The sequence below is a fragment of the Larimichthys crocea genome, chromosome XVII (assembly GCF_000972845.2).
Source record: "Larimichthys crocea isolate SSNF chromosome XVII, L_crocea_2.0, whole genome shotgun sequence".
Classification (NCBI taxonomy): Eukaryota; Metazoa; Chordata; class Actinopteri; family Sciaenidae; genus Larimichthys; species Larimichthys crocea.
In genome coordinates, this window is record NC_040027.1 from 4713121 (window position 1) to 4727173 (window position 14053).

A 14053-nucleotide genomic window follows, 5' to 3' on the forward strand; every position below is an offset into this window, starting at 1 on the left:
TTAGCTGAACCCCAACTCTACAACACACACCATAGCTATTCTATGCAGTCCTGCATTAAATACTTCCTCTTTCAGCTAAAAAACATCCTCCACGATAGTGCTCAAATACAGACACTGTCACCACGAAGGATGGACTTCCTCAGTTCCAGCTCAGCAAGCTCAGCCTGCTTCAGGTGGTCCGGTTCATTCAGCCGGCTCTCTTAATCACACAGAAGACTTCAATGTTTTTCTTTTGTTTTTATTTCGCTTTCACAGCATGCATGATACAGAGACACCAGGCTTCATCACAATGACATTTATATTCAACAATAAATGTGAGTGAGGAAACATTTATGAACCAGAACATTTGAATAACACCTCACTGAGCTCCAATAGATATACTCTATCCGGTGTAGGGAAAACTGAGGAGCGTGGCCTGCCCAGGGCCGAGCTGCAAGTTTGCTAGGTCCACGCTGCTGTCTGCAGGCAGCGCGCTGCTGTTGGTGCTGAAGACGACCTCAGCCCGCAGAGGCAGCGCTGCGTTGTTCAGCTGCAGCACAGCTGCATCCTCTGCCCAGTTGAAGGCAGCCAGATAACGCTTGCTCTGATCCCAGACTCGCAGGTACACCAGAGAGGAGGAGGAGTTGGAGAGGAGCAGGAAGTCTCCGAACAGCAGGGAGCGCTCTTTGCCACGAAGCTCGCTCAGACTGCGGAAAAAACTGCGACACGAGAGGCGCTCAGCTCGCTCCTCCTGCACAGATGGAGAGGAAGCAGATTAATACACGTGTGTGACCCCACAAGAACTGTTAAAACTGAAGGTTTGACTTAGCACATAGTATGTCAACAGTATTACTACTGCTGCTAAACTAAAACTAACCACTGGTGCTGCTCCTGCTGGCAGTACTACCACCACCACTAAAACTATTCAAACTGATACTAGTACACGTACTACTACAACTGCTACTATTATCTCTACTACTGCTGCCAGTGTTTGTAGTACTCAAGATTGTTCTTGGTCTCTAGTCCACTTTTTGAAGGTCTCTAAATCGTCCACATTTTTACTGTGTCTCAGACAAAGTGGGCTCATGATTTTATTTCAAGACTACAATTGCAGTGTTTCCCATTATTTATCTAGACCCCACCACAGTTTCATGATAAACCAAAAATATTTTCACACTTCAGACAAATGAGAGTCAAAGAACTGAAAGTGCTTCAAACAGTTCAAAAATGTAGCTGTTGGGACTGGATGTAAAACTTCAAATGAAAGTGAGAACATGACTCATTTCTATTTGCCACCGTTAACGCCTGTCAGCCTTAACCACCCCCCTTTACAACAAGACAGTTAGAACTTCTTCTGCTTTGAAGAAAAGTGCTGGTGCTGCCAATACAAGTATTGTTTTCCCTTGTACTGCTGCTTGTACTCTGTACTGACGTACTCTCAGTTTTCATGTGATTCTGCTGTTTTTTCCCTCATTATCAGTATAAAAAAGACATTTGAACATGCAGTGATTTAATGTTAAGTTGATGATGTGTTTGTTTACCTGCACGGTCCCATTTAGCTCTTCATCAGACTCCCAAAGCATCTTGGGAAACTTGGTGCCCTTTAACAGAGATGATAAAAAGTCAAGATCAGTCAGGAGATGACATGAATACTCTTCAAAAATGTAAATGTGTAAAGTGACGAGATTGAGCTAGGACAGTGCATGATTTGATCAAAGTTACCCTGCTGTTAAGGATTGGTCACATTTTTGTCTCACCTGCAGACCTGAAAGCTTTACCAGGTTTTAGACAGTCTGTGGGGGATGTCACAGAGACTACATCCAGTTTTATACAGTCTGTGGGGGGACGTGACAGAGACTACATCAATTTTTTATAGTCTGTGGAGGATGTCACAGAGACTACATCAATTTTTTTTACAGTCTGTGGGGGACGTCACAGAGACTACATCCATTTTTTTACAGTCTGTGGGGACGTCACAGAGACTACGTCCAGTTTTATACAGTCCGTGCTTTGCTGTGCCTGAAGGCAACACCTGTATAATAAGGGGTCTGTCTTGCAAAGAATGTTAAAATATAATTGTTTTGTTTGTTTCGTTTTTATTGTGCTTGCCATATTTCTACTTTATTTGAGTATTTCCAGTTTCTGCTACTTCATACTTGTTAATATGTAAGTGAATATTTATGCTATACAGTATATATTTCTTTTTTTACTTTATTACTGTGTGCTCACCTTGTCTATCAGGCCGATCTCATCTCCGTAGTTGACGACAGGTGTCCCGGGCAGTGTGAGCAGCAGCAGCTGGTGCAGTTTGACCAGAGCCGGGCCCACCAGTGACGCCAGGTGACCATCGCCCAGCCCCCCCAGGCTCCAGGCCAGCTTGGTCTGGTTGTGGGATGAGTACAAGAGCTGGACGGTCTCAGCGCGGTCCGTAGCGTCCATGTTGCGTGGGAGGAGGACCCTGGAGATCAGCAAGTCAACGCCGGTAAAAGAGAGGAGGGCGGACACGTCTTCAGCCGAGGAGTGTTCTGTGACGCCGATCAAGACTCTGGAAAACACAGTGTCAGATTTTTAGGTAGTTTTTTTTGTTTCAGAAGATCACAGTCGATCTTTTCAACAAAAGCCTGACATCTAAACTTTCAATCAATTCATGCAAATGAACTGAAACAGTTTCAAGATTTGATTGTAAGAGAACACTTAAAACCATCTGTTTGATTAAATTAACATCATGTAACTTTTCTCTCATGAAGTAACAGATGTTAAATCATGTTGATGCTACACTAATTGTAATTAGGTGAATGGTGTCTTTGTCATCCGTACGTCTAGCTTTGGGCTCCAGGCCTGTGTAAAAAATTGGACTTGTAGATGTTGTCCACGGGTATACTGGTTTATCTTTGTCTCTTGATGTGGTAAACTGCTTTCACATCTTTTTTTCCTGTGTCAGCGACAGATGGAACTGCCTTGTTTTGTTTGTTGCCCGACCTGGATGAGCTGTGGACCTGGTCCCACTTTCGTTCCTGACCTTTTGTTGGGACGGTCGTCCGTCCCGTTCTGGACGATGACTCGGATGTCGGCCCACAGAGATGGCACCACGCTGGCCACTCGCTCCACCCCCGACAACTGCACACCATCCACCCCTTCGTTCAGCCAGAACACCAGAGCAGACTGAGGAGACGTCAACAGTTAGACTCAACAACAGCACCCCCTGTTGTCTACACACATCAATACATGGAAAATTACACTTAAAATTGCTATTTTGCGTCCATAAGTGCTTTCAAACGGTCAGATCTGTTTAAAGTCAGTGTGTTGTGAGTACCTGGATGGTGCACATATAACAGTCAAAAGTGGGATGAGTGTGGGGTGCTGGACATTTCTCGTCCTAAGTGGTCACAATTTCAACTATGTAGCTGAAGTATATTCATATACTGAAGCACGATATTTCATTAGATAAAAACACTTTAACATCAGTCGGCTGGAACAAGGCATTATCTCCATTGCTAGCTTGTTACTAAGGCTCAGACTGCTTGCTGAAGTAGTACACTGGATTCCATTACATAACAGTCTATTGTACTGACTGACTGTTTTCCAGGTCTTAGTCATTGTGAAGACAGATAACGTGAACTCAATTAATATTTATTTTTAAAAACAAACTGCCAAATTATTTATTTGCTAACAGATGCATAATCATAAATTACATTAGAGAGCTGACAGCTGATATCATTACTGTCATGCCAATAATGATAGTAATACACACCCTCTTGTGAATTATTTTTTAATCATATTATACTCCTACACACAGACTTTGTAGTAGCGTGCCGGCAGGGTAACATCTATTTAATGTTAACTGGTTCAGAGATTTGTTTTCTGACCAATGACAGCGTAAAGAATCGACAGCGTGTGCATGACATCACCCAAGTTTCTGAAGTGGCTCTGGTGACCGCTATCTTGACAGTCCTGCCTCTTCCACCTTCTAATCTACAAATCTGTAACGACACCCACCTGTCCCCCCCGTGAGACTGTATATAAGTGTTCACCTTCAGCCTCTCAGCTACGTTGGTCACACTGATGTTGGAGAACCAGGGTCCAGATGATCCCTGGTAGTTTGGAGTCAGATCCAGAACCACAGAGATGCCTGCAGACACAGATCATAGTGCTAGCTGCAATGTATAGCTGTAAGGGTGTAATGCACACTTGACATTGGCTACTGTAAACACCAATCAATATCCATGATGAAGTCCCTCTGTATCTGAGAGTAAACAGAAATCTACTTCCTGTTTCATGGAGACTTTAAGGTAATCGGACTTTAGATTTAGTGTGATATGTTCACATGAATAATCCATTAATGATGCCGTAAATAATGAAAAATATCATCAACACACAGAGAATCAACACCTTAATGAGATGTTGATGACTCACCCTTCTTATGAGCGGCCTGTACAAGGCCTTTGAACTGCTCCAGGTTTCCGACTTCGGGGGAAACCTCCTCGAATCTTAGGTTCATGGCTTCATCCGCTGGAGCAACATGGATCGGTCCAACCACCAAACCTCTAACCTTCAGCTGAGACAAGCTGCCAACCTTCTGCTCCACACCTGAGGGGAGAGGAGGGAGGGGGGCGTGTCAGCTGGAACTTATCCTCAGCATGAATTCAAACTTTTCCAATTCTGATAGATACTAACTCCTAGCTCCTCTGTGACTCTCCAGATAACTTAACCAAGGTTAAATTATCATCCTGAATGATGAGTTAAAGGTCCAGTGTTTAGAATTTAGTTGCTTCTAGTGGACTCATCGCTGTATTGCAATCTCCTCACATCACACTCACCTTCTTAGTGTAAAGGAGAAACAACACTATAAGGACCCTGTTTAGAGTCACTATTTAGTTTAAGTAACACATTTTAAAAGATTCTTATTTTCAGGTGATCATACATGCATGAAAAGATAGTTATGGATATTTGTGAATAATATTTGAGAGAAATAGTTATTTTGTAATATTATTGCGTATATAGAAAATGTTTTAGATCTTTGACTTCATCTCATGAAAAATGAGAGCAAAAAAAAAAGTGTTGCGTTTATATTTTTGTTCAGTGTATATTATTTTGTCTATATAAACCATAAAATGTTGGAAGGATAGAAAAGTTTAAGAGAAAAACAGAAAAACACACGCAGTGAGGAAGAGCGTGAAAGTGTGAAATCACACTTGGATGGAATTTCATCACATGTGCGAACAAACTGCATTCAAGTTTAAAATGTTTAACTTCTGCTTAATGTCAGCAGACATTAGGGGTGTAACAATATATCGTGTCACGAAATTTCGCGATACAAAAACGTCACGATACGTGTCGTGGAGGTGGCAAACTGTAGCGCGATATTGGGACAAATTTATCCAGTCAGTACAAGCAGATGCTGATTTCTTTTTCAATGTAGTGATTTTGTTTTAACACAAGAGGGCGCTCTGAGCTAGTGGGTGACTAATCTGCGCCCCCCCCCTCCTCTTTCCTATGCTTGTTGTTTGAGTGGGGTGTGTGCGTTAGGATTTGCAGTCAGAATGGAAAACGAAGTAGCTATAGAAGACGCCCCCGCCACATTTAAGTCACCGGTGTGGCGGCATTTTGGATTCCCAATTGTGGATATAAACGGCGGCCGAGTGGCTGACGCAAACAATCTGCAAACATTGTAAGAGAACCCTACCCTACACCGCAGCTAACACTAGCAACATGCAAAGCCACATGCAGCGCCATCACAGCGAATTACATTTACTTTTATTTATTTATTTAATTTGAGTTTAGTTGTAAAATTTCTTGAAAAGAAAGAAAAGTCAAGTTATACATGAGAGAAACTATTCAGTTTGTGTCAAAATATTTTTACTTGTAAGGAAACTGAAATGCATATGATGCATACCTGACATTTACTTTTCGTTCAGTTTGTGGAAAATGGTTGGCCTGACTTGCCCTTTAAGAGTTAAAACAGTTATAAAGCATTACAAACTGTAACAATAGGGTAAAAGCACAGCATTGTTTTGCATTTTGTGTCTTTTAAATAAAAGACCATTTTTTCCAGTCATATGTTCCTCATTCAAGGCTGTTAAGAAATACCGTTATAATATCGTATCGTATCATTATCGTGACCTCAATATCGTGTATCGTACCGTATTGTGAGATTAGTGTATCGTTACACCCCTAGCAGACATGCAGTCAGCAATGTTAAGACACACACACAGTAATTTAGATGAAGGGTGTGTTACAGTCATTTTACCTGACAAATTTTTTCCTGCCTGGTGTTCTTACCTTTCAGGTTGCGGGTGTCGGTGAAGGCCTGGATGTTTCCGATCTGGTAAAGCGGGCCTTCGTTCCACCAGTTGGTGGCGGGTAGATCTCTGCAGCGAGGAGCCTGCAGGATGATGAGGACGGCTCCGACCAACATCCCCAACCAGCCGAGCCAGAACACCACCAGCAACGCCCAGCGGGTCCGCACCCAGCTGAGGGAACATGGGAGGGTAATTAGAACATGAATGGACATGCTACATGCAACTGTGTCCGGGCCTCACTGATTACTGTACAAAAGTACAGCTTTATAACTTTATTTAGTGATTTTGGTCAAACTGGATCAGATTTTATTCATTTCATTCATTATTATTTTATATTTGCTGCTTTTCCCTCTGATGTCCTCCAGCTTCTCAGCTTCAGCTCTCTGTCATTTACACAGTTTCTTGATGGACAGATAGCTTTAGCCTAAACACTTGCTAAAATAGCTAACTGCTAATTAACTGCTGCTAACTGAATCCGCTGTTAGAAACAGAACCAGTTTTCAAGCACAGCCTCTGAGACCAACAGGCAATAACGTTACACTACAAAGGTGATTAACAGACTTTATGATGGAAACAGGACTGCAAAATTTGTAAAGTTGGAAACTTTCCATGTGAATTAACGGGAATTTATGGGAATAACAAAATTGAAGTTTGGCCTTTAACAGGGAACTTAGATACATTTGAGGAAAATATATTTCAGCATAATCTTGACTAAAACAATCATATTTCATGCAGGTACACTTGAATATCTGCTATCACATGCACATAGCACACTGCTTACTGCAGGGCTATTGAGGCCACGCCCCCTACCTGCGCAGGTGATTTCTGAACCTGGACCACACTTTAGAGCCCAGAGCACACAGAGACTATTGAAGACAATAAAATAATTCAAACTTGATGACGTTTTACTTACAAATAAATCTGTTGAAATGTTTTTTTTATTGTTTTGCATGTCTGACATGACAAGACAAAATGTTTAGATTTATGTTTGGATATGATCCAGTTAATTTAAATTACCCCCAGCTAACAGTTAATTTTCATAAATTCCCAGTTTCCGATGTGGAATATTTCCAAAATTCCCAACCTTAACTTCCTTCTTAGTTTCTGGAAATTTATCACATATTTTGCACCCCTTTGCCATCCTAGGAAAGATTACTAAATAGGCAACCGTGTAGCTAACTGAAGCCCCGGGATACCCAGAGCATTGTTTTTTTACAGATACAACATCACAGTTGAGTTGGGCTCTTCGTGCATGTGATCCATTCATACGTGTTCATATGTACATATTATATGCATATTTGTGTAGTGCCACACCCTGACAGGTCAGTCTGCACTCACATAACACACAGTGTGTGTCTGTGTACAACCAGTGTGTATGTGGGCCTGTGCGGTGCTCCTCACCCCGGGGTCCCGGCCACCCTCAGCAGCTCCTCTTTGTTCAGCCCGGTAAATTTCACCTCCTCCGCCTCCTCCGGGATTTTCAGCTTCACGGAGCCGTTCTTCTCCGCCCCCGCTACCTCTGCACCGGCGGACGGAGCGTCCCCACCCTGATCTTTTCCTCCGGTCATCGGCTGCTTCTCCTGCTCCTCCTGGTCCAGGTCCGCTTCGCTCACATCGGCCTCCGTCGCGTCAGCATCCGCGCTGACCTGAGCGGGATCCGCCGCCTCCTTCGGCTGCGCATCTTTGGTCTCAGCATCCTTCAGATCCACGTTCGTCTCCTCCGTGTTCATACCGGCGAGGATCCGTCAATTTACCGCTAATTAATCAAAATGAAAGACACAGGCGTATGCGTGAAACGGGGCGCTGTTCGTGATGTCTGCCTGCCTGTCTGTCTGTCTCTCTGACTGTCTGTCTGAGTCACAGGGCTGACTGCAGCGCTGCAGCTGATGCTGCATTCAAGTGCTGTCGGAAATGTGAGAATTAGTCTGTGAACGCCTCAGCCATTATTCAGATCCTTTACACTGTAAGAATGAGTTCAAAATCTTAAGTTAAAATCTCTTGATGATCTCATGACTTCTTTCATGTTGGTTGTTTTCTTTTTCAACTCTGAGAAGCATTCAGCATTCTTCTTTTCATCATTTGTTCTGTCTCTACTCCGTTAACGCAGTATGAATTGCAACCGTTTTGCAAAAGTTGTAACATTGTTATAATGTTTCCTAACAGTTTAATAATGTCATCAAACAAATGTTCTTTTCTCTGGGAAAGTTTTGTAACATGTTAGCCAAGTTAACAGTGCAGGCTAACATTATATGTCGCTGTTCCATGAAGGCAGTTCAGCAGCAGATTGATGTGTTCCAGGTTCCCGCTCTGTGTCACTTTCTAGCTGCTTCATATGACTGTACTTCACATCAAGTGTTTGTTATCTTGACTGACAACTTCTTACACCATCTTGTCTTTTTGTATGAATAGATCACAGACCTGTTTTATTGCTCCTGTCTGGGTTAACCTAGCTGTGGCTTCTGGTGGCCCAACAAGGGTGCTGTTCAGTCAGTACTAAAGTCAGACCTTCCAGTGGCTTCTGACCAAGCGGCAACCTCTGTGACTTTGAAATGAAGCCAAAGTGCTAAAAACTGTATATCCTCATGCAGCAGGGCATCTGTATCACGTCATGGCCGCAACGCTGTTTTGGTCCATCCCCCATGTGACTTCAACCCCCCAGTCAAAAATAGAAGAGCCATGTATACTCCGCGGAGCCGAACGGAGGGCCACTTCTGAAGCGGAGCCTTTAGCCTGCCAGACTTTGTTTACTTGCTCAGATTTGGTCATCTTCCTGGTTTATATTCTTCTAAATATGCTTCTACATGTGTAAATATGCTACGTAGTTAATTTGTTTAATTTTGTCTGTTTTTACGACCAGCAGTTTGCATGGGGTGTGAGGCCCGATAGTAACTCTGCATTCATATTTCACACACACTCAATCATTTTATTTTTATTTTATTATTTACAGGGTGCTACAGTTGCTGGGTTTGGAGGAAGCTGCTGGAGGTCAGATGTAAATCCGTGCTTGTCACTACCAGGCCACCATAATCACCATAATCCTCTGTTCCCCTGCTGCTGGGGACCAGAGGCGTGAATAAGTAAAAATACACAGAGACAGCTTGACAGCAAACACCATTTCCTGCTCTCCCCTCAGGGCCACTGTAGGTCTTGTCCTTAGACGTGTGGTGTGGTGGTTACATACATACAGTACATACTCCACTTGTCTCTATCAAGGAGGTTGTGTAAGAGATCCATGATCTCCTCCACCCCAAGACTCGATGGTTGCCATCTCTCTCCCCACACTCAGACCTACAGGAATTATTTCCTGTGTCGCTCTGTGGTGCATTTAAGAGAGAGGAGTCTTCTGCTGATGGAGCTCCTCTGCAGAGCCAATGTGTCGTAGAGAGGGTGTGAAACATTGTCCAATATGGACTGAAGCCTGGCCAGCATCCTCCTCTCTGCCACGGTCATCAGAGTATCCAACTCCTCCCCCACGACATCACCAGCTCTCCTGATCAGTTTGTTAAGTCTGTTGGTGTCTGCGATCTTCAGCCCACTGCCCCAGCATGTGACAGCGAAGAAGATCACACTGGCCACAACAGACTCGTAAAACATCCTCAGCATTGTCCGGCAGATGTTAAAGGACCTCAGCCTCCTTAGTAAAAAGAGTCGGCTTAGGCCCTTTTTGTAGGCAGCCTCTGTGTTTCTTGTCCAGGGTTACAAATTTTTTATTCAAGTACACCCCCAGGTACTTATACTCCTCAACAGTATCCACAGGGACCCCCTGGATGGAAACAGGGGTCAATGGTGTTTTCGCCTCCTCAGATCCACTATTAGTTCCTTTGTCTTTGTCGGACTGAGCTGAACCATCTACAACTCAATGTAGATGGTTCAGCTCAGTCCAAGTGACAAAGTTGCCCACTGAAAAGAAAAGAGGGACAAAGTTGCCCACAACAGTCCTGTAAATGACCCCATAAAAGGTCCATTATTTTAGGTGAATTACCTTATTAATATGCAAGATAATTTCTATTTTTTGATACTGCATTAATATCTTTCTACTAGCAGTCAGTTTTGTTTATGTACAGAGGACCTGTATGCCTTTCTATGCACTGTGGTAAGAGGAACTTTTATTTTGAAAAGCTTAATGTCCGCGCTACTGCGCCTGCTACAGGAATCGTTCAGTCAGACTACAGCGCTCGTAAGAGATGGACACATAGCGCTATCTAGCCAATGTTTTTTAATGAGGCACAAACTCTTACGGTGGTCATAATTTATGCTATATTCATTGTATTAAGTTGAAGTGAGAAAATAAAAAACAAACTTAACCAGCAGTTGAAGATCATTGCCACAAAATTACGAGGACAATTAGAAGTCCTGTATTTACTATCATCACCCTTTTCAATACAACCAACTATTGCTGTTTACCAGTTCAGGGAGTTAGAGAACTATGCACTATGCAGTTAGGGCTCCTGCTAAGCACTGAAGGAGCCGGTGAATGCATCCTTTAAGTTGAATCTTTTGAATGAACCGGTTCTAGTGATTTTAGTACAATCAAAAGAACTGTTTTTCCAATCACTAGTAAAGCGGTTCAGAAGAAATTACTCAGTTGTGGCAGAAACATAACTATGACTGTCAGGGATCTGGACAGACGAGGACCACACGAGCAATACGTTTCAACAGTTTATTGGGGGGCAGGGCAAAACCTCCAGGGCAGTAGTACCGTCAAGGGCAAGGCAGAAATCGTGGTCAAAAAGGCAGAAGGCAGGTCAAGTTACCGGGGTTGTAGAGCAGAGGGTGGTCGGGCAGGTCCGGGATCACAGGTAGGAGTCAGAGTAGTAGCAGGTAGCAGGCAGGAAAGGCATTGGCTTAGCAGACGATCTGACAATGTGTGCTGGGAAACAGGGCTCTTTATACAAGGCATGGTTAGCAGGAAATGAGGAGCAGCTGGCTGGTTAACGAGGGAGTGGCAGCAGAGACAGGTGAGAGTAATCAGCAGAGTGGCAGATAATTAGTGCTCCTACCAGGCAGAGGGAGAGGGAGCTCACGACAATGACCTGTTCAACTGTGTTAAAAGTAACCGTAATCTACGGTGGCCGGGAACCCTCAATGCTGCAAATAAAAGAAATGCTGCAAATAAAAGAAACGCTGCAAACAAAAAGAAACAGCGCTGCAAATAAAAGAAACGCCGCTGCAAATAAAAAGAAACGCTGCAAACAAAAAAACTCCACAAACTGAAGAGAATAACTGGGGACTATTATTGCCGGTGCACCTGTGGTTTTTTATGTGAGCGAAGAAGAAGAAGAATACGAATGCGAAGACGAAGAAGAGGAGGAATGCAAAGAAGAATACGAAGAAGAGGAGGAATACGAAGAAGAATACGAAGAAGAGGAGGAATACGAAGAAGAATACGAAGAAGGAACAAGTAAATGAAAAGGTCAGTGTTTACTATCGCTATGTGACTGTACTTGTCAATGTGTTATAGTTAGGCCATGTAGCCCCAGGTTTGATATGAAGCTGAACTAGAGGATGCTGTGTAGTGTTAGCTTCAAGCAAGAGGAGAATCGAGTTCGGTAACTTTACTTGAATATTAGATTAGATTAGATTAGATTGGATTAGATTCAACTTTATTGTCATTACACACGTACAAGTACAGGGTAACGAAAAGCATCTAACCAGAAGTGCAAACAAGCAGTAGTATATAAAGTGAGTATATGCAGAGTATTAATGTATATATATATGTGATGTATGAATTTTTACAGTATATACAGTCTTGTTATGTTCAGGTAGTGCAAAAAAAAGTGCAACAAGTATACCAAGTGCAACAGGTATACAGATGTATTGTACAGAATGTGCAAGTGTGTTGTACAGTTTTTTACAGTATTTACAAATGGTACAGATGCAACAGTGCAAAATACAGACAGTAGTGCAAATATAGGAGGGCGGGGGTTAGCGTGGGGTGGAGTTCAATAGAGACACAGCTCTGGGGAAGAAGCTGTTCCTCAGTCTGCTGGTCTTAGACTGGAGGCTCCTGAGGCACCTGCTGGAAGGCAAGAGGGCAAACAGTTTATGGGCGGGGTGGGAGGGGTCTTTCTGGATGCTGTGAGCTCTACGCAGACAGCGCTTCCTCTGGATGTCCTTAATGGTTGGGAGATGAGTTCCTGTGATGCGTTGGGCAGTTTACACTAGCCGCTGCAGTGCCTTGCGCTCTGCGACTGTGCAGTTCCCATACCACACTGTAACACAGTTGGTCAGGATGCACTCAATTGCACAGCGGTAGAAGTTCACCATGACAGCTGAGGACAGGTGGTGTTTCCTCAGTGCTCTCAAGAAAAAGAGACGCTGGTGAGCTTTCTTGACCAGGCCGGAGGTGTTGGTGGTCCAGGACAGGTCCTCCGAGATGTGGGTCCCCAGGAACTTGTAGCTGGAGACACGCTCAACGGCCGTCCCGTTGATGTGAATGGGGTCGTGCGTGCCACCCCTCTTTCTCCTGAAGTCCACTCCTTGGTCTTTGTTTAAGGAGCAGGTTATTGTCAGTGCACCACATGGCCAGGTGCTGTACTTCCTCCCTGTAGGCTGCCTCATCGCTGTTGGTGATGAGGCCAATCACCGTGGTGTCATCAGCAAACTTAATGATGGAGTTGGATCCATACACCGGCTTGCAGTCATGGGTGACGAGGGAGTAGAGGAATGGGCTGAGCACACAACCCTGTGGTACACCTGTGTTGAGTGTGATGGTGGTGGAGCAGGAGTGGGCTGACCTAACATGCTGCGGTCTGTTGGTCGGAATGTCCATAATCCAGTGGCAGAGGGAGTTGTTGATTTCCAGCTCTCCAAGTTTTGAGTCATTCAGGCACTTCGGGCTGGAGCTTTTCGGCACCGGTACGATGGAGGTGGATTTGAAGCATGCCGGCACAGCTGCTTGAGCAAGGGACAGGTTGAAAATGTCCGTAAAAACTCTTGCGAGCTGCTCAGCGCATGCTCTGAGCACGCGGCCAGGGATGCCGTCTGGGCCAGCAGCCTTGCGCGTGTTGATCCGGCTCAGTGCGGTGAGGACATCTGATGGGGTGAGTGTTATGGGTTGGTGGTTTGCAGATGGTGTGATAATGGTAGCAGTCTGTTTGTTGTTCCTGTCGAAACAAGCATAGAAGTCATTCAGCTCATTCAGGAAGGAGACGTCTGTGGATGGCGGGGTGAAGCTGTTTGATTTGAAGTCGCTGATGACCCGAATGCCCTGCCACATACGCCGGGGGTCGGAGTTGTTGAAGTGTTCCTCAGCCCTCTGCTTGTAGCGGTGCTTGGCCTTTTTGATGCCCCTCTTCAAGTCAGCCCTGGATAAACTGTAGGCCTGTTCGTCACCAGATCTGAAGGTGGTGTTGCGAGCCTTCAGCAGGAGCCGCACCTCCCTGTTCATCCACGGCTTTTGATTTGGGTACGTGGTGATCCGTTTCTGTGTCGTGACACTGTCGATGGTGGTGTTGATATAGTCCAGTGCAGAGGAGGTGAAGGTATCAATGTCCGTATAAGAGCCACAGGTAGCCTGAGAAGCAAACACACCCCAGTCAGTGTGTTGGAATCTGTCCTGGAGTGCAGCGTCGACTCCTGCAGGCCAAACCTTGATGGTCTTTGTTGATGGCTTCTCACGTTGGATGAGTGGTGAGTACTTGGGGATGAGGAACAGAGAAACATGGTCTGACTGTCCCAGGTGGGGGAGGGGGGTCACGGTGTAGGCTCCGGCTATGTTTGTGTAAACATGATCCAGAGTTTTGTTTCCTCTTGTGTTGCAGTGAATGTGTTGA

General features: G+C 44.4%; 1 protein-coding gene across 1 annotated transcript; it reads right to left on the reverse strand.

Moving 5' to 3' along the window:
- Positions 1-237: 237 nt before the first annotated feature.
- slc3a2b (solute carrier family 3 member 2b) lies at positions 238-8153 on the reverse strand. The gene is made up of 8 exons (XM_019254410.2): positions 7680-8153; positions 6259-6449; positions 4393-4566; positions 4011-4108; positions 2999-3141; positions 2209-2524; positions 1521-1580; positions 238-730 (listed from the first exon to the last, which is right to left on the reverse strand). Exons 1-8 carry the CDS (start codon positions 8006-8008, stop codon positions 383-385), a joined length of 1659 nt encoding a protein of 552 aa, XP_019109955.1. The 5' UTR covers positions 8009-8153; the 3' UTR covers positions 238-382.
- Positions 8154-14053: the final 5900 nt, after the last annotated feature.

Excerpts from the sequence above, each read along its gene's own strand:
- slc3a2b (XM_019254410.2), bottom strand. The coding sequence starts at position 8,008 with ATGAACACGGAGGAGACGAACGTGGATCTGAAGGATGCTGAGACCAAA. Across the intron at positions 4,567-6,258 it reads CGACACCCGCAACCTGAAAG|GTGTGGAGCAGAAGGTTGGC; the intron begins GTAAGAACACCA and ends CTCTCCCCTCAG. Across the intron at positions 2,525-2,998 it reads GACGACCGTCCCAACAAAAG|AGTCTTGATCGGCGTCACAG; the intron begins GTCAGGAACGAA and ends TGTGTTTTCCAG.